This window comes from Macrobrachium nipponense, chromosome 45, assembly GCF_015104395.2.
Source record: "Macrobrachium nipponense isolate FS-2020 chromosome 45, ASM1510439v2, whole genome shotgun sequence".
Taxonomy (NCBI): domain Eukaryota; kingdom Metazoa; phylum Arthropoda; class Malacostraca; order Decapoda; family Palaemonidae; genus Macrobrachium; species Macrobrachium nipponense.
Genome location: NC_061105.1, coordinates 50,768,195 through 50,788,923, shown reverse-complemented (window position 1 = coordinate 50,788,923; position 20,729 = coordinate 50,768,195). Strand labels below are relative to the sequence as shown.

At 43.0% G+C, this 20,729-nt stretch overlaps 1 protein-coding gene across 3 annotated transcripts in view; it reads left to right on the top strand.

Annotated features, from left to right (window-relative positions):
* LOC135214508 (zinc finger protein 239-like) overlaps window positions 1-20,358 on the top strand; it is a 51,357-nt gene extending 30,999 nt beyond the window's left edge. For all 3 annotated transcript variants that reach the window (XM_064248879.1, XM_064248878.1, XM_064248877.1), the window contains one exon: window positions 13,833-20,358. In XM_064248879.1, the coding sequence (XP_064104949.1) occupies window positions 13,904-14,947 (1,044 nt within the window). In that variant the 5' untranslated portion in view covers window positions 13,833-13,903 and the 3' untranslated portion in view covers window positions 14,948-20,358. The remainder of the gene's footprint in view (window positions 1-13,832) is intronic.
* The last annotated feature ends 371 nt before the right edge of the window (window positions 20,359-20,729 follow it).

Below are 20,729 nucleotides of genomic sequence, written 5' to 3'. Positions count from 1 at the left end.
CTACATGCCAGTGACAAGCTGACTGCTCCTGTCAGGACAGGAACAGCTGTGCTGCCTTCCTGAACCTGCTTGATAGAAGAGTGTGAGGGGTAGACTCTTGCTGCTACTGTATCTATCATCATGCCCAGGTACTTTATCCTCTGCTTGGGTACGAGATCGGACTTCCTGAGATTTATCACAATCCCCAGATTGTTACTTAAGTTGATAAGGCAATCCTTGTCCTGTAGGAACTGTGAGTCTGAGCTCGCCAGGATGAGACAATTGTTGAGATACCTCAACAGACGTATCCTGCGCGAATGGTATGTTGGGAGATGGACCCGAGTGTTGGTGAGGGGTGGCTGAGAATTTAAGGGAAATAGATATCATTCCTAAAGGACATCTACTACCCAGGTCTCGGCTCTATATCGCTGCCATTTTGCCCAGTGGTGTTTCCTCCTCTTCTTTCCCTTGCCTCCCTTTCCACCTGGGAAGATGGGCTGGAAGGGACATGATTGCGAACCTTTTCTGGAGAGGGAAGAAGGCTGGGTACTTCCACGAGTGCCCTTCGAAGTCTGGGACTTCTTAGGGGCCGAGGAAGAGCTAGCTTGACCTGAAGGTCGAGCCACTGTGGAGTGCAAAGACCCAGAGGTCTTTGTTACTGCCTGGTGGACAGGGCAGTCAATCTTCCGCCCAGCGGTTCTCCACTGCAGCATCTGCCTGCTCTCTAGAGAAGAGAGAAGCAGAACCCAGCAACGGTCCATTCCTCAGGGTCAAGACCAACTCAGGACCTACAGACCTGGCAATTTGGGTAAAGATGGCATCACTCCTCTTCAATACCAGGTTCACCCACAGTTTTGCCATCTGACGGGCAAGGTAGGAAATGGCCCTACCTTCAGCCTGGCATAGTCTCCCAAAGGCTGATTCCTCCCCAGGAATGATGGCACCTGAGGAGGCAGCAACCTGGTATACTGTGTGTGACCACAGATCCAACCAGGTGATAGCCTCCAAGTTTGCTTCGTCTTCCTGTAAAAGAGAGATACTCTCTGCTGTAAGATGCTGCAGCAAAAGACCTGTGCCTAGCCAAACTAGGTTTGGCGAGGCAGAGGAGGGGGAAGGATCTTGGCCGAACAGTTTGATCGAAGTGAGTTATCTTGCCCTCAGACAATATTATTCACTTGATCAAGGATGCCTTTAGCAAGAGTGGACCACAGCAGCCCTGTCAAAACCTTGGGTTCCTTCTTGGAACCCCAAAAGGATTTGAGGCACAAAGGACGATCCACAGACCATAGGTCATGGATTCTCCCCCGAGATTGTTGTGCTGATGAATCAGAGCAACGATCTCAGCAAAAGTCTTCTTTATCCTGGGGGTTTCCTGTTCTCGAGGCAAAGGACCCTCAAGTCCTTCCAGGGTATGGTCTTCCAGATCTACTCTCCTCATAGGTGGGAGAACCTCACTAGATTCCCTAGATCCATCCTGAACTGCTTGGGTGTAAGTTCTCTGTGATCTTAATTAAGACCAAACCAGGAATCTGGGCCCTGGCAGCTGATCCTGTGGGGGGGGAACCTACAGAGTTCCTCTTATCTTGCTCGCCCCTCCTGCTGTCCTGAGGAGAGAGCAGAGGTTCTCGCTTGCCAGATGGAGTGCTCGCTACCACTGAAGTGGTCTGGTCGTGTGAACATGACAGGGGCCTGGATGGAGTTGAGTAAGCCACCAGTTGACAAGAACTTGGACCATCCTCTCGATGTACTTAAGTCTTCTTTGAAGAAGACTGGATAAGGGACCTCCTCTTAGCCTCTCCTGATGTTCGGTTTCGTGAGACAGAAATATCCATCTTGGGACCTGTGCGAGCGCTAGAGCCAGTGTCAACAGGAAGGGGCAAGCCACCTGCATGACTTGAACCTTTCTCTTGCCCTGTACCTAAATCAGGACAGTGAGATGTCTTTCCAGCACCTATTTTGGATTTATAAGCCTCCTTAGAAGTTCATATACTCAGAGTGTCTTGCAAACGAGCACCCGACACAGCACTTGTTTTAGAGGCCGAACTCCTAGAACTAGTGACAGGAAGGAGGCAGACCCTTTGAAGTCCCATTACGGGGCTTCTTAGACCTTGAAGTCCTAGAAGAAGGAGGGGAGGAGTCAGCAGAAGATGATGATGATGATGAGGAAGGTGGCGACACCTTTCTAGACCTCTTCTTCTCTGACTTTTTCTTCATCAGCTTCTTCAGGATGGCAGTAAGATCCCCCATCCAAGGGGCAGTAGACAACTGAAGAGCAATAGGAACTGATGGGAGGGGGCGGATGTGGGGGCCAGGAGCAGAGGTCGTCAGCAGGGAATCTTGAGCCCTTACAACAGGTGGAGTAACCTCGGGGGCTACCATGACCCTAGACGTAGCCATTTGAGCTTTAAAAGTTTGGGCGTAGAGGCAGGCAGGAGGAGGGGATACCTCCTCAAAGCCAGGAGTGAGAGGCACTGACATATGGGGTGCCAGAAGATGGGAGTGAGTTCCCATTGCCACCAAAGCAGTCACATTGGTCGGGTGATGGGCAAGCACCATTGTAGGCACTGTTGCAAATCTGTGGATGTTAACTGATGTGGTGGTGTTGTAACCACTGGAGGGCTCGTGAAGTGCGTCATTAAACTTTGCACTGATGGGGCCCTGGTTAGTCCAGTGAAGGCCAAGCCGGCTGCAAATCCAACGCCACACCTGAGGAAGCAGGGGTTGTGTTAAGGGGGAGGAGTCCCCTTTCTCTCCGAAGGAAATACTTCTTCTTCGGGGAGGAGTCCCCCTTCTCTCCGAAGGAGATACTTCTCCTTCAGAGCGAGATAAGGCCCTCTGAGAGATGTTGTCCTGTCTATCCACCCCCCTTTCTTCTTCCTCCGAAGAATCAGAAGACGAAGGTGAGTTTTCTTCCAAAGGAGAGACAGCAAAAAAGGGAAGCTTGCCGGGAGAGAGAAACGACGATGAAGGGTTGGCAACCAATAGTGTTTCCGGGGTCATATACCCGCAGACAAAGCCTTGAAAGCCTTCCTCTGATAGCATCTCCTCCGGTCAAACTTCACCCACTTCTCGGGAGAGCCAGGAACAACACTCAGGACACACACTATCCCTCGAACAGTCACGCCATCGACAATGAGAGTAAAGGGCGTGAGGGTCAACATCAACAAGAGACCTAAAGTTGCCACACTTCTTCGCGCTAACTCCCGGGCACACACGCTGGAAGAAGGCTGCTTTTCGGGGCTTCTGTGATGTGTGGGTCTGCATTTTTCTAATTCAAATATGCTACATACACAATCACAATCATATATCTCACAAACAGTAATAAGGAAAGATCCCACCATAAGAAAGCACAACGACAGTCGGGCAGAGAGTGCAGTGCATACGTCTTCTCTAGACGAAAGCAAATTGGAATACTTATTTCAGGTAGGGCAGGTCTCTGAGTAACGGACCAGTAATTAGCTGCCTTACCATCTTGTTTTGAATTTCAGCGACCATTTCAAGGCTTCGCCTTAAGTAATTCCTATTGTGTAGGACTGAAGGTTTGTATATCATGTAGGAACAATCGCCCATTCACAGTATTTTTTATTGAGAAATATACACTAATTACTGTATTGTCATATAATTTTTGTAAATAAATGCATTTTTGTGATAAAACTGATAATAATTTTTTAGCCTATTTTGGAAGGGGGTGTGTTCTTTGGTGTTTGAACTATTAAAATTGACAGTTATAAGTTTTATTAGAGGGTTATAAAGAATTTGCGGACTTTAGCAATTCTGGGGGGTTGTGGTACCTATCCCCACGAATTCTGAAGGTCAACTGTATAGTATTCAACAACCTTTGTAAGCTAAAAAGTCAGTTTTGCCTTTGATCAAACAACAGAATGACAATTTGGGGATAAACAAACCAAAATCATAGTTGATTGATCTTTAGTTGTAGACTCTTCCATAGAAGTGAAGGGGGAGCCAGAATATATTGAATATAGAATGTACATGCCAGCCTATAAAGATTGAAAAACCCCATGGGGTGGTAGTGCTGTCAGTGCACCTCATGCAGTGCACTATAGGCATTACTTGAGGTTCTTTGCAGAATGCCTTCAGCCCCTAGTTCCAACCCGTTTTACTGTACCTCCTTTCATAGTCTCTTTCTTCATCTTACATTCCACCCTCTCCTAACACTTGATTCAATGTGCAACTGCTTTGAGGTTTCCCTCCTGTTACACCTTTCAAACCTTTTGCTGTCAGTTTCCATTTCAGCGCTGAATACCTCACATGGTGCCAGTGCTTGACCTTTGGCCTAAATTCTATATTCAATTCAGATCAGGGAGTGAAGAAGACCAACCTTCTAAGTTTTGATGTGGAATGTGGAAAGAAGAGTATTAGAGAAAAATATATACCACTGGCTACTGTAATAGCTGATGATTCTCACATATTACTTACATCTTTCAGAAAAGTATTTCGTGAGAAATCATCTCGTAATATTAATGAAAGTACTGACAAAAATGTGTGTATGTGTGTTTTTTTTTTAACTGAACATGGTGGGAGAAACCAATAACTTTGGCAGAATGTCAAATTACTTTTTCTCACTTGAGTCGTCATCCCCATACCCATGTACTGAATACCAGAGTACTAATACTCACTTGAATCACCTCAACAATGGCATGAGAATTCCTACTGGAGAGAGACCATTTACTTGCTCTGAATGTCAAAGAAGTTTTTCTTCCTCCAATAACCTAAAAATGCACTTAAGAGCTCTTACAGGAGAGAAACCATTGACTTGCCTCATGTGTCAAAGAGACTTTACCCTTTCAAGACACCTCCGAATTCACATGAGAACTCATACAAGAGAGTAACCATTCACTTGCTCTTTATGTCGTAGTAGTTCATCTCATTCTGAAAGTCTCAAAATACACACAAAAATCACACTGGAGTGAAACCATTCACTTGCTCTGAATGTCTAAAAAATTATTCAGTTTTGAATATCGTGAAATTACACATGGAAATTCATACTGGAGAGATGCCTTTCTCTTGCACTGAATGCAAAAAGGTTTTTCTGGGTCGACCTGTGTTCGCCGGTGAAAAGGTCCTTCTTACTACTTTTCTGATATAAATAGTTTCCAAATATACCAGAGAAAGTTTAACCATTGGTATGCAGAGGTTACTATCCTCGCGCGAGCACCCTAAGGGCGTCGTGTATAAAGAGAGGGCGTGTGAAAGCCACTAATCACAGGTCGTCTTCCAATTAGATTATTCCTTCGTCAATACACGTATATGGGGTGTGCTGTTACAGCGGTCTCAACCACACCGTTCTGACTCCCCCAGCCCCCGCCCGATGCTAGCGCCATCTTGCATCCTTCTTGTTGGACTCGTGAGCGTCGTACACTTTGAATTTGTGTTGGTGTATTTTCGCTGTTTTTGGATCTATTTCGAGATGGCTGAAGCTCTACCTTCACCTGGACCAATGTTAAGTACCCCAATTTCTGTTTTCAATAAAAACAGTTAATGAATTGGTATAAATCCACGTATTAACGGGTTTTTTGTGAGAGCATGGTATCGGCCATGTGCAGTCAGCTCGATCGTAAACAAAGCATGTTTGTTTCGGTCTGCCCTTACGTGTGTTTTAAGGTTGCTCTTTGCATCCCTTTTTATTGCTAGATTCGAATTGTATGTTTCACAGTTTTTTAATACTGAACCTGTTATAATTCAGTTTAGTTTACACGATACTGTTTGTATTTAGCGATTTATTCAATGTCTAGGACGTCACGAGTCCCGTATTGTATTTAGATAGTCTTGGTTAAGCGAGGAAGAGAGCTCCTTTGGACAGTACGGAGAGTTCAGTGAATATTAGCCTTAGCATGTCCATGTAAATTAGCACATTGCGGTGTTGAGAAAGAATATTCCTTGCCGGTCTAGCCTATAGTTCTCCCTTCCTCGCTTATTTCGAATTTATGACTATCCTTTTTATTGTATGTCTATTTCTAGTTTGACGTTTTATGAGAGCATGTTCGTTCATATACGAATCGTAATCCCTGTTTTCTAGTGCTGAAAAGAGGCTGGATCCCTCCCCCTCTTTTCAGATGCCTTATGGTAGCCTTCTTGGAGTTGAAATAATCTCTAATTCCAGTAAAGGTTGGAATAATTTCCTCCTATTGTTAGACACAGTTAAGTACTGTCTTAACATGTCTAAGTACGTAGGCTACACGGGATTTGGGAAGAATTCCCCCTCCCGAGTTCGAAGAGAGGCTGGAATACTCCCCCTCTTTTCGTTGCCTTATCTAGTACTTTATAAGCTTGACTACGTTTTAAGGTTATGCATTATTTTCACGCTAGATATGCTCTCATATTTAATGTATTCATTCAAGGTAATTTCGTTTTTTCTTTCGTACTAGAGCCAGTCCGTGGTACCATTCTTGAACATAAGTTAGCCTAGGCCCCTCTGTTCTTGGCCCAGACCGATAACAAAGTATCTTAGTGAACCACGAGGTATTTACTACTAGTTATAACCAGGTTGTCCAGGGAAACCGCTTTCCATCGATTTCCCCGACTTTTTACCAAAAATTTTAATATTAATTGGTATTACTGTCTCCTGTGGTCCACGATACGTTATCACGAATGGGCCATTTAACATCGTGGTTCCCCCGCTATGGTTTGGGGAGGATAGGGACAGGGCGGAGTGGTGAGTAATTCAATAAGAATTACCTTACGGAACTCCCTTCGCCGGAGCTCCGCCGATGGAAAACTCCGTCACTTTAGGAGGTTTGGGTTAGAAACGTTTTTATTTCTAATCATATTTTATGAGATGTTCTGTTCATCATCTCCGGTATTGCCCATGATGATTGGGAGACACCTCCCCTCGATAGGCTTTCCAGTTTCTTGATATGGTACCCGTCCTCGGCTCCGGTATTACTTACTCCGGTGGTGTATTTCACCGGAGATTAGCAATACTGAGAATGAACTCTTTGGAACAAATATTGAACTACCTTGTTGATACTGGGTTTTCAATTACTCCGGAGCTCACCGGACCTCCGGGATATAACGGAGTAAAATTGTGAATCCACAAAAATTTTTTATTCTTGCAAGTACATATATGACATACGTTACACTCTCTCCTTTTGGTGGGGTCTAGCTCCGGCAAGCCCTCCACATGCATGTCGGGTTAAGAATACTTGCATGCTCTATTAACTAAGTTTAGTTTAGTATTTCAAATAAGGAGATTGTGTACTTATTTAAAATATTATATTACAGAAAGTCCGTTGCACCTTCCAAGGCTGTCCAGGAAACTTCAGTGATCCGGTGGGCCATGACGTCTGCCGGTCTCATGCTCATTGTGCGATCTCCTTCATCGTGGAAGAAGGCCAGACCCCGTACATGGTCTGGTTCCCGGAGTCTTGCTCGTTGTGTTTCGAGCTGACCTCGATTGTGTTGAACGATGAGGTAAGATCAAGAAACAAAGGTGTACACGGTTTCTGGTTATGTTAATATGGACATAGACCTAGTTTAAGTTCTAGTCAATAGGACCTTTTTAATTCTATCCCCTCTTACAGGCGGACGAGGAGAGCTTGAAGACGGCCAAGGCAAGTCTTCGGCAGTGGGTTTCTGGTTTCGGCCGCAATGCTCCGCACGGCTGTCCCTATGTTCTAGATGGTAGCTTGGCAACTCGTTTGTTACCCGGTTCTCCGTCGGCAGCTGTCAACAAGGAAGTAGCTGCCCCTATTATGGAAGCCATTCGAGCTGCAATGGCTCCAAACCCAGAGGACCAGCAACTGACGGGAGAAGTAGCTGCCCTAGACATTCATCTGGAACCGATGGATGAGCAGGTAAGTGGTGTAGAGGTTCCGGCAGGATCTTTCATCTCACCTACCCCCTCTTCTTCTTCTTCATCTTTCTTGGGATTTGATAAATCCGTTCCTTCACCTTGGGAAGGTTCTAGGTCAGTCCGACCCAAGGTTAAGCCCTTAAAAGCATCAAAGCCTTCATCTAAGGCTTCGAAGTCAACTCCGTCGGCGACATCAGCGTCGTCTCCGGCCCCTAGGCCATCGACTTCGTATGATTCGTCGCCAGCTGCCAAGGTCCCTCCTCCTTCTAAAGGACAGAGGGGTAAGTCCGCTAAGTCTAAGACGACGGAGCTTGACAAACAATCTGACCTTCTGGTGGACAAACTTTTGTCCAGATTCAGAGAGGTAGTGGATGAAAGGCTAGATGAGAGAATGCACTCTCCTACTCCGGCCTCCACTACAGCCACACAGTCAGTGACTGATATAGTGGCGGAGCAGCTAAAGCCGATCAAAGATATGATCGCAGGACTGCTCCACTCCGGAACTCAAGCCGCTCCGTCGGCAGTTCTGGATGCCTCGAAACTTCCGCCGTTCGATAAGAACAACCCTTGGCGGTTTGCCCTCCACGCTCCATACTTGGACGTCACTTTAACCCTTGAAGGACTGGGTACTCGACCGTTATCGGACTTCGAGTTTTACCCAGAAGGGCTCCAGTTCCCTTTCAACGGGTTTGTTCGACTAACGGAGAACGCCTTGGTCAGGATGGATAAAGTTCCTAAGGAAACGGTTATTTTCCCGAAGGAACAAGCCCAAGCTGTCTGGGCTTGCACACTGACTGACTGGGGTTGTGTGAATACCAAGTTAACACCGCACAAGGGGTCGTATACTATTTTTACGACTCCCCAAGACATCCCCTCTCCGTTTACTGACAAGATTACGGAGCTAACACTCCAGGCAGAAAATGACGACCTGCCAGTGCCAACTCTCAATGAGACGGATGCTACCTCCCTCCTCATGCCAGCCACTAGGGATTTCTGGCATGACGCTCCGTCAACCTTCACAGTTGGGAAACTAGACTCAGACTGTGCGTCTTCCCTGTTTTCGGAAAAACTTCCGAAACTGGCGGAAAACTTGCTCAAATCAGAATTTGAAGCAAGATCGAGGTTGGCTAGATCCATTAACACAGTGACATCACTGGAGTTGGTGGCTTCTATTTATAAAGAAGAGCAACTCTTCAAGGTCTTAGCGAAGAGTCTGTTACAGACTTACCAGCTGGACCTCCATGAGTTCATTGCAGCCAGGAAGAGCTGCAGGAAACATGTATTGGCAGAGGCGTCTATTAGGCATGAGCCTAACAGACTGATTAAAGCTTCTTTCTGGGGAAAGAATCTCTTTCCTCAAGAGGAAGTAGACAAGGTGCTACAGGAGGCAAGCAGAAACCAAAACCAGAACCTTCGAGTTTTCATTGGGGACTCTCTTCCAAACGGAAGTTTGACCCTACAACGAAGCACCAGAACCCAAAAAAGAAGCAAAAATACTATGCTTCTTACAAGGGATCCTGTGGTCAGCAACGGCAACAATCTAATCCTCCAGCCCAGGCGTCGAAACCATCGACATCAAAAACACCTCCAACACAACAATTCATGATTGTACCCGCACCACAGAGCGGACAATCATCAGCCACAGCAGCATGGATGTCCTCTCCGGTATTTAACCCGGCTTACGAAGCCACCGGAGCCTTTCGAGGATACGCTAGGCAACCCGGTGGTAACAGAGCTAGGGGACAGTTCCGCCAGTGTGGCGGACCTAGAACCAGAGGCGCAAGGAGTGGTAGAGGATATAAGCCGACTCATAATTAATGAGAAGGACCGGGTAGGAGGGAGACTGTACCGGTTCAGAGATCAATGGACCTTCAGCCCTTGGGCACACAGTATTGTTTCCAAGGGTCTGGGTTGGAGGTGGATAAAGGGGTCTCCACCTCCGCCGGTGAATTTCTTTCAGACACCCACACCAGATCTGAAAGAATACACCAAAGATCTCCTACAGAAAAAGGCTATAAAGAAAGTAAAAAGCCTAAAATTCCAGGGACGTTTGTTTACTGTTCCAAAGAAGAATTCTTCCAAAATGAGAGTGATTCTGGACTTGTCCAAACTGAATTCTTACATTCTTTGCGACAAGTTCCGTATGCTGACTGTCTCTCAGGTACGGACCTTACTTCCCCGTGGGGCCGTCACCACCTCTATAGATCTAACAGACGCTTATTATCATGTTCCGATAGTAAGAAATTTCTCTCCCTACCTAGGCTTCCGTCTAGGCAGAAAATCCTACGCATTCAAGGTGATGCCTTTCGGCCTCAACATTGCACCCAGGATATTTACGAAACTAGGAGAGACAGTATTGCAACAACTCAGGAACCAAGGAATAATGCTAGTAGCCTACCTAGACGATTGGCTCATTTAGGCGAATACAGTGGAGGAATGCCACAAAGCAACAACCAAAGTAATTCAGTTTTTGCAAAGTCTAGGATTTCGGTTGAATATCGAGAAATCCCGACTTCAACCAGCAAGTCAGTTCGATTGGCTGGGTATTCATTGGGACTTAGAGGATCACAAGCTATCCCTTCCACCCAAGAAGGTCAAAGAGATAGCATTAGTAACAAAACAGTTCATCAGGAACAAAAGGATAACAAGACGAGCTTTAGAAAGAATCCTCGGCTTACTCCAATTTGCCTCAGTAACAGACGTCATACTGAAAGCCTAACTCAAAGACATCAATCGAGTTTGGAGGAAGAGAGCAAAGATACATTTAAGAGACAAAGTATCAATAATACCCTCCGTATTAATAAAGAGACTACTTCCATGGACAGAGTCCAAGAAACTGACCAAATCAGTTCCTATGCAATATCCCCTTCCTCAAGTGACGATTCATACAGACGCGTCACTCAGTGGTTGGGGGGGTTACTCCCAACACCAAATGTTTCAGGGGACCTGGTCACTCAGTATGAAACAATTTCACATAAACGTGTTGGAGGCAATGGCAGTGTTTCTAACCTTGAAACAATTGTATCATCACAAGACAAGTCATGTGAGGATAGTCTCAGACAATTCAGTGGTAGTCCACTGCATAAACAGAGGAGGTTCCAAATCACCCAAACTGAATCATGTCCTGGTAGCAATTTTTACCTTGGCAGCAAAAAGAAACTGGTTCCTGTCAGCAACACATCTGGCAGGAGTAAGAAATGTGATAGCAGGCGCTTTATCCAGGACCAAACCAGTAGAATCGGAATGGTCCCTAGACATGAATTCGTTTCGGTGGATATCCAGAATAGTTCCAGACCTCCAGGTAGACCTGTTTGCGACAAGCACCAATCACAAACTACCCTGCTACATAGCTCCCAACCTGGACCCTCAGGCCTTTGCCATGGACGCATTAACAATAGACTGGAACTACTGGCAGAAGATTTATCTGTTCCCTCCAGTGAATCTTCTGATGAAGGTATTACACAAACTACGTTCCTTCAAAGGAACAGTAGCCTTAGTAACACCCAACTGGCCCAAGAGCAATTGGTTTCCGCTCCTAGTAGAGCTGAAACTCCATCCCAGACGGATCCCACACCCAAAGTTGACACATGTAGTCCAAACTCAGATTGTGTCAGCTTCCTCAAGAATAGTTCAAACCCTAACTTTGTGGACTTCATGAAATTTGCAGCCCATAAAGATGCAAATATTGATCCGGAGAACGTCTTATTCATAGAATTTGACAAAAGGGATTCAACGCTTAAGCAATATGATTCGGCTGTTAAGAAATTAGCAGAATTTATAAAGAATTTAGATATTCTTCAAATGACCCCAAATTTGTCCATTTCATTCTTTAAAACCTTGTTTGAAAAAGGCCTAGCCGCTAGTACTATTACTACAATTAAGTCGGCCCTGAAAAAGATTTTTCAGGTCGGATTTAATATTAATTTAGCAGATTCTTATTTTTCGTCCATTCCCAAAGCTTGTGCATGACTGAGACCTACAATCCCTCCACAAAAAGTCACTTGGTTTTTAAACGATGTTTTGAAACTAGCCTCGGACACCAACAATGAATCTTGCTCTTACATTTCTCTACTGAGAAAAACCTTGTTTCTTACAGCCATGGCCTCAGGCGCCAGAATATCAGAATTAGCAGCTCTCTCACGTAACCCTGAGAACTTAGATTTCCTCCCGTCAGGAGAAGTACTGCTCTCTCCAGATAGGAGTTTCCTAGCTAAAAATGAAGACCCTCAAAATAGATGGTCTCCTTGGAAAATTATACCTTTACCTCAGGATACATCTCTGTGTCCGGTGGTAACTCTTAAGGCCTTTTTAGCTAGGTCCTCCTCACGATCCTCCGGTCCTTTATTTTCCAGAGAGCAAGGAGGTACTATCTCCATTCAAGGTATTAGACAGCAAATACTCTACTTCATAAAACCGGCTAACCCGGAATCTTTCCCACATGCTCATGATATTCGAGCTATAGCCACTTCAATTAATTATTTTCAAAACATGAATTTTGATGACCTTAAGAAGTATACGGGTTGGAAATCTCCTCGGGTCTTAAAGCGCCACTACCTAAGGAATATTCAAGCCTTAAAATTTTCCACCATAGCGGCGGGGAGTTTAATCTCTCCGGACTAGTTTTCCTTTATTTCATTTTCGTTCCATTCCTTATACTTTCGCCTTTCTACCTGCCACTCTCGCCACAATGCCTCTCACCTCGGTGGATCAGATTCAGCCATCCAAGTATCATGCTTTCCTCTTCAGAATATGGATCAATCTTGGAATGTGCTCAATCCTACTTGTACATATTGTATTAAGAAGTGTATATGAAACTTTACATTTTGGATTAATTATGCATATTTAATGATTAAGTCATAGTATAAGTTCTAGCCTTAAGTTTAGATGTTAAGTTTGTATACTAGTACTAATCAGTTAATGAAGATTTATCTATTAACGACGTTTTTGTTATCCCTTGTATTAGAGTTGAATTCATGAGCTTGGAAGGCATTCTCTTGTATTTTTTCACCGGCGAACACAGGTCGACCCAGAAAAGGGATTTTGACGGAGGAAAAATCTATTTCTGGGGAGAGACCTGTGTCGCCTGGTGAAACCCTACCCTGTTTCCCATCCCATTCCTTTCCAAGCCATTACTGAAATCCAATACAGAAGGATGTAAGATGGCGCTAGCATCGGGCGGGGGCTTGGGGAGTCAGAACGGTGCGGTTGAGACCGCTGTAACGGCACACCCCATTTACGTGTATTGACGAAGGAATAATCTAATTGGAAGACGACCTGTGATTAGTGGCTTTCACACGCCCTCTCTTTATACACGACGGCCTTAGGGTGCTCGCGCGAAGGTAGTAACCTCTGCATACCAATGGTTAAACTTTCTCTGGTATATTTGGAAACTATTTATATCAGAAAAGTAGTAAGAAGGACCTTTTCACTGGGCGACACAGGTCTCTCCCCAGAAATAGATTTTTCCTCCGTCAAAATCCCTTTTATCATTCGTCTCCTCTCAAAATACTTATGAGAACCCATTCCAGAGAGAAGTAGCCATTCGCATAGCCAAAGGAGTTCCCTATCCCATGTCCTCAAAAGTTACATGGAAACTCATATTAGATAGAAGTCATTTATATGCACTGTGTCCATGCAGCCTTTTCACTAGATAATGCTACTTTTCTAAGGAGAGGTAGCCTTTTCTACTTCAAAATGCACATGCAGTTCATATAAGGAAAAAAACCATACTTCTGTAAATAGGTTTATAATATTCCCAACTCATGAAGGAAAGATGCTATTCATTTGATTGTCAAAATTAGAGTAAGTCGTGAATTTGTGGTAAAGGCAGAAGCTGGTTGAATTGTTAACCAACTTTGGTTTGAATAAATTTGTTGATTCCGAACTGTATCCAAGGCTTTTATTTCTTTGGAGACAAATTGTGTCCAAATTATCATTGCATTGTGATATTGTTTGTTTTCTCAGAGAATGCTTATTTTAGAATTGTTATGAACGGTGCTATTCAGAACATGTTTTTCTCAGATTGTTTATTTTATTTCAGAGTATTCCAAATGGAGGAAACTTTCTTCAGATCCTAGCTAGGACTGAGTACTGTACCTACAACATCCTACAATGATGGAAGCTGAAAAATCATCATCATTGCTATTAATCAAAGAAGAGAAGAAGAGTTCAGAGGAGGGTCTTACTGAAAACGCAGGTGAAGGCTCTTCATTTGCGGACCCCTTCTTAGAAGTCAAGGCAGAACCAGAATTTTTTGACTATGGTGAATTTGATTTGAACTGTTCATCCAAATCTATTAAGCATGAGGAGGACAACTCTTTGAGCTGTGATGATGAAAGCAGAAAGAAGATTTGTATTGCAGAAGAAAATAGAAATTTGGAAAGAAGTAACACAGAAGGGAAGCGAATAACTTGTGCTGAATGCCAAAGGACATTTTCAAACATGTTTAACCTGAAATCCCACATGAGAACTCATACAGGAGAGAAACCATATACTTGTTCTATATGTCCAAGTAGTTTTGCTCGATCAAGTGTTCTCACAAAACACATGAAAACTCATACAGGAGAGAAACCATATGCTTGCTCAATATGTCCAAGTAGTTTTGCTCGATCAGGTGTTCTCACAAAACATATGAAAACTCATACAGGAGAGAAACCATATACTTGCTCTGTATGTCAGAAAAGTTTTTCTCAATCAAGCCAGTTAAAAAATCACATGAGAACTCATACAGGAGAGAAACCATATACTTGCTCCACATGTCAGAGAAGTTTTACTCGTCACAGTCATCTCAAAACACACAAGAGAACACATACAGGAGAGAAACCTTATAGTTGCTCTATATGTCAGAAAAGTTTTTCTCAATCAAATGTTTTCAAAAATCACTTGAGAATTCATACAGGAGAGAAACCATATACTTGCTCTATATGTCAGAAAAGTTTTTCTCAATCAAGTCAGTTCAAAAATCACATGAAAATTCATACAGGAGAGAAACCATATACTTGCGATACATGTCAAAGAAGTTTTAGTCGTTTAAGTCATCTCAAAACACACATGACAAGTCATACAGGAGAGAAACCTTATAGTTGCTGTATATGCCAAAGAAGTTTTTCTTGTCAAAGTAATCTCAAAAGACACATGAGAACTCATACAGGATAGAAACATTCACTTTCTCTGTATGTCAAAAGTTTTTATGGTTCAAGTCATCTCAAAATACACAAGAATTCCTACTAGACAGAAACTGTATACTTGATCTTTTCCAAGTAGTTTTTCTAATTCTGAAATTCTCAAAGTACACATTCGAAATCATTGTAGAAAGAGGATATTCTCCAGTCGTAATGTAAAAAATGTTTTACAATTTCAAATACTTTGAGGTGAATCATGAAACTCATAATGCTCTCAAGAACACTATGAGAACCCATATTGGAGAGAAGCCATTCATGTCTCATGCATGGCAAAGGAGATATTTTGAATCAAGGTGTCTCAAAAGGTATGTGGAAACTCATACTAGAATGAAGTCATACACGTAAAACTGACTTAGTGGATGTGAAAAGAATCATTTTTTCATTGTTCATCAGTGAAAATTAGGTACAGTTTTATTTGATTATTTTTTATATGTTCTTGGTTTTAATATCCTACACAGTGAAATAAAGTGGGTGTGGGCAAACTGAGGCCCACGGGCCGCATAGGGAGTTCATGCAGCCTGCCAAATGTTAGTAAATTTGAAAGGTTATTTTGTCTTTCAAATGCGTTTCATGTGGAGTTCCTACTTTAAAATACCGCACAATTAATACAGTTTGTTTTCCAACTAAGCTCCCCCTCAACCTGGGACCACCTTGATGTGATGAGGGGGCTCTTGAACCCCAGAAATTGGTTCCTGGGTTCGAGTCCAAGGGTCCCATATATCTTAATAATATTTCTTTGGATTAATGTTTGTGGAATTTTCCACTTTTGCAAAACATTTATTGGACCTGATAAACAAGGAAAGATATCATAGCTGGGACTGGATTTATATCCGAAGCTAAATAGTATAAACTGTGGTAGGACCATCACCTACTGATAATGTTCGGACCTAAGGGATAACAATTTAATATCTCAGGGCTGGACCATGGATTCCAGGGGGCTCTGGTTCTGGGATAGGGCACTCTGCATTCTTTCTGGTTTGTCCATAACATGATTAGGGTGGGGATGATTGTATTCTTGTAATACTCTCAGTCCCACCAAGCGGGTTTTGCTTACACTTGGGCCACAATAATCGTGTTGTGCCATCCCCTGTGGGGTAGGGTAGAGACGCAGACATTTGGGAGTCAGTTCTCACTTGTGCCATTGGTGAAGGAATAAACTCCATGAAAGGCTGATGATACTTTTTTAAGGTTTTCAGGTGATGTTTTTCCTCCTCTCTCTAATCTTTATGGAAGATATAAATAAAGATTTGAGTACTCCTGGGCCGTCTGATGGTTCAGTCGCAGCACAATTGACGACTAATGGATCCCTCTCCTCTAACCGCCCTTTCGTAGTTGTAGATGGCACTAGCGCGTCAAAGACCACCATCCTGCTTCAAGTGAAGTATCAGATCACCCCTCAGGGTGCATTAGCATTAAAATTATAAAGGTAAAAACCTTTTGTTAGATTCCAGTGGTGTAACATTTGAACCATACGTAGAAAAAGATAACTGAATTGGAGGCAAATAACCCTCCCAAACTCCCAACATTGGCATCATGTACAAAGCAGGCACCAAAAAGTAAAAGAACCTTCCGACTAGTCCCTACACTGGAGCATTTTGACCACCTTTTTTATCAGAGAACTTGTCAACATTTCTGATCCTGAAAGTAGAGCATAAAATTCCAACTACTATAGTTGAAAACAAATTATGTACTGAACCTGTGTCCATCCCAAGAAATAAACTGCAGATATACCAAAACTAATGAGTGGTTACTAGAAGTAACCACTAAAAAACAGTCCACTGCCTTTTTGAACATGAGAGAAATTAATGCAATGCATAATTAATACAATGCATAAAAGTAACAATGACAAGCCATGAAATGTTAAATTATGTACAAGTTACAGTCATCTTACCTAACATTGAGGGTGAAGATCTGCCTCCAAAACACGTGCTACTTGACTCTCCTAAAGTAAGGGATAATAATATCCATGACCTAGAAGTTTGTTCAATTCCAAGAAGAAGGAATAAGAATAAACAAATTAAAATTACAAAAGTAAAATTTACTGGCCAAAGTCTTCCACTTAAAATTAAAATTCTTATAGCAAAACCACTTCAGTGCACACATGCTCAAAACTTGGCTAAACATACAAAAAATGTCATAATAAGACAATATGTTCAGTCTGCTCATCTGAGGAGCAAGCTACAAGTTGGGATTATAGTCTTCCAAAATGTGCCAGTTGTGGTTTAGCTCATGCCAGATCTAAAGAGTGAATTTTTACCAGTACAATACGGAGCTTAAACTGTTAATGACTAGAGCAAGAATGACAGCTGAAGAAGCTAGACTGGAGTTAAAAGTAAGGGGGATCCTTGAACCATCCAAAAATCTCTCATTCACAACTGCAGTTAAAAACCTAAAACTTAACCAACATAATATCAAGCAACAGAATGATAAAGATATGCAACGTATATGACATGCTAATAGTACTAACATCCAAAATAAATATGGCATTCTATCCACTGCTGCTGCTATTAATATTGAAGATTCTGATAGCTTTGCTATGAGAATTCCAATAGAAGAAGAATCAAATAACTTCAACTCCCAAAATGACAAAAAGAAAAGAATCCTGGAAAGGACTCTGCCTAAAGGGGAAAAATCAAATGTTGAGAAGTGCAGTCAATTAAAAGAAAAAAAAAAACCCTACCTGCAACAAGTGAGGAGTTCAAAAAAGAAATTGTACTGACTTCATCACCAGTGGAGGTTCACAACTGCCCTCCATCCCTATCACGTATACAACAAGGTGAGAAGCAACAAGAGACTTGTAATGGACCAGTTAACTACTCTCTAACAATCCCAACCTGTGACCCTGATGACAGTACTTCCTTGTGTGGTACTAATGAAAATCGGACTAGTATTTATGTGAATCAAAAAGTGTCTAATGCACACCATTTTTTGACTAAACTGAAGTCTTTTAGCTGCAAATCAAGTAGCTCCTTAAACCAGCATACCTTACCGCAGAGGACAAAAAACGGTCGAAACACAAAATCGGAAGTTTGTTCATGAAACTTACCTGTCAGATATATATATAGCTGTATTTTCTGAAGTCCGACAGAATTTTAAAAACTTCCGACACACGCAGTGGTCGGCCAGGTGGTTAGTACCCATTCCCGCCGCTGGGAGGCGGGTATCAGGAACCATTCCCATTTTCTATTCATAATTTTTCTGTCGCCGGTGCTGGAAACACCTGTTTCCAGTACCTCCGTCTTAGATTTTGGAAACTTCATTGCCGCTAAGTATCCTAGTTGTTAGTTTCTAGTCGGGACTACGCTGCCGAATTGAACATCGTCGTTCTACCTGCCGTAAGCCCAGTCTCTTAACAGGATTCTTGCCCCTTCCTCGTTTGAGACGGGAATCGGAAAAATAAAATGCTCGACTTCCTGGTTTACGTTTTGTCAATTCAGTGACTTTCCCCCATTGACAATATACTATCGTTTTGTCAAGTAAGTGGGTATACCCTCATTGACAAAATATCTCTTTGTCCCGTAAATGGGTTAGTTCTCATTGACAAACATCTCATTAACTTGATATTGCGTAAGCGAATAAGCTCTTATTGACAAGATTCGGAAGAGCTCTCATTCGTCATTCGCAGACTCGTACAAGAAATAGACTTGTAGACTACGTCAATGAACGCTTATGTCCAATAACATAAGAAGCTTGAGCTGACTGCTTCGATTCTCTTAAGTTTTGTTCATGAAACTTGCCTGTCAGATATGTATGTAGCTGTATTTCCGAATTCAGCTATATATATGTCTGCCAGGTAAGTATGAACAAACTTTATTGTGATATAATTTCATATTTTGCCTTGCGTTATTTTACTTCTGGTTGGTTCAAGTCATATACGCTTGCTGTAGTTACCTCTTCGGATGGCAACCGAGAGGTCTATTGTCTATTTTAAGGACATTTAATCGTTACTCCCTGCAGCCTTCCAGGAGTTTCCGATTTATCTTTTACCGTTGTATGGTAGTGTTCTGACGACACAAACGCATCTATATATTTAGCGTTTTCTGTTTCGCTTAAATATACCAGCTTGAGAGTCTTTCTGCTCAAAAAATAACGGACCTATTTCTTCGTAGAATAGGGTAGCTGGCAACCCAGACATAAAGTTAAGAGACGACGTTCGTAAGCTGCTGGCTGCTGCTGTCACACTGTGTCTGTCCTCCAGTCCAACCGAGCCAGTTACAGATCGTGCGCTGTCGTGGCTGGTAGGTTACGTCTCTCTCCTGCGGGATTGACTGACTAACCGTATCTCTGTGCTGGCGGTTACGTCTCTCCTGTGAGATTGACTGACTAACTGTATCTCTGTCCTACAATCACGGACTTTAGCCTAAGATTGAGGGGATTTCTTATGTGAATGAATAAACGTTGAATTCGTTTTGCCTTACTATGTTCAACAGAGTTATCTCTTAATCCTTTCGGTGCTCGTTACCGCACGGTATAGAACTACGAGTCTACCGCAACATTGCACTTTTATATGCTCTCCTGCTTAGGCAAAGCGCAGCCTTATTAGGGAAGTAAGCATACTCGGGGAGGGAATGGATGAGCTTGCTGGGGACCATTTCCTTCCTGAAGAAGTTTGTTTCCCCGAATAGACTGCAATTCAGACCACAGTTTTTTCCTACCGGGAAACTGAAATATTATTCAAGATCTAGGATTGATTCTGAACATCTCTCAGTGCGTCTATCACCTGAGGTGATAGAAAGAAGGTGCCGGACATCTGGATAGGGTTTCAGATGTCCTGGATCTTAATCTGAAAGAAGTAAAAGCGATTCGGTAGTCCCTCCAGTCCTCGAAACGAGTTTTTGGGAACCAGTGGTCCAGATCAACTCTGATATTCCACAGCTCTCTCATATCTTAAGAAGTATCTTCTCTCGGTCCCTGTTCGAGTTTATGAGAAAGATCCTATTATAACAACAGGCGTAGAATGTAACGATCCTCTAGAGGTTCGTTACAGGATTGCAAAAGTCCGTACGAATCGTCTCGATCGACGGCAGCAACTTTTGACTTCCGAGTGGAATCTTTCTTTAGAAGTAAGTTGAGAGTTGTGGAGACTTTAGGGACGCCCTTTCATTCTTCTCTTCGATATGTTGAGGACGAAGAGGCTTCTTCTTCTCTGCTCCCTTATTCTCGATCCGGGATCGGTACCATTAAACGCCATCCTATGATATTGAACGGGGATGGATGTTTTAGTCTCTTTTCCCCTTTTTCATTCGCTTAGGAAATGTAATAAGAGGATTTATGACGTCACAGGGAGCGACAATGACGCTGATCGCCCCATGTTGGCCTTCAGGATCCTGGATTCACAGAGGTCACATACTTCCTAGTTCACTTTCCAAGGACCTTTTCCGAGAGAGTCGGTCTGCTCTAACTCCGAAAGGAATGTACATATAACCTCTCCGCTCTAAGTCTGACTACGTTCAGACTATCGAGATGTTGACAGGAATAAGATTACCGTCTTCCATTTCCGTCTGAAGAATGGGATAAGCTGGCAGTCACAACTATTAAAGAATACGCAAATATGTTGTTGACGGCCTTTGGGCTCAGAGATTTGCGTCTGTCAAACAACAAAGCCCTTCACGATCTTTGAGTTCTGTGGAATCTCGAAACTCGCTCACCATCTACTTTTTGTCTCACCTGTTTTCTCGGAGTCAGACACTCTTGCGAGATCAGGCGACATATAGTAGCCCTGAGTTTCTTGTTGACGAAGTCGGTTGCGTTTATAC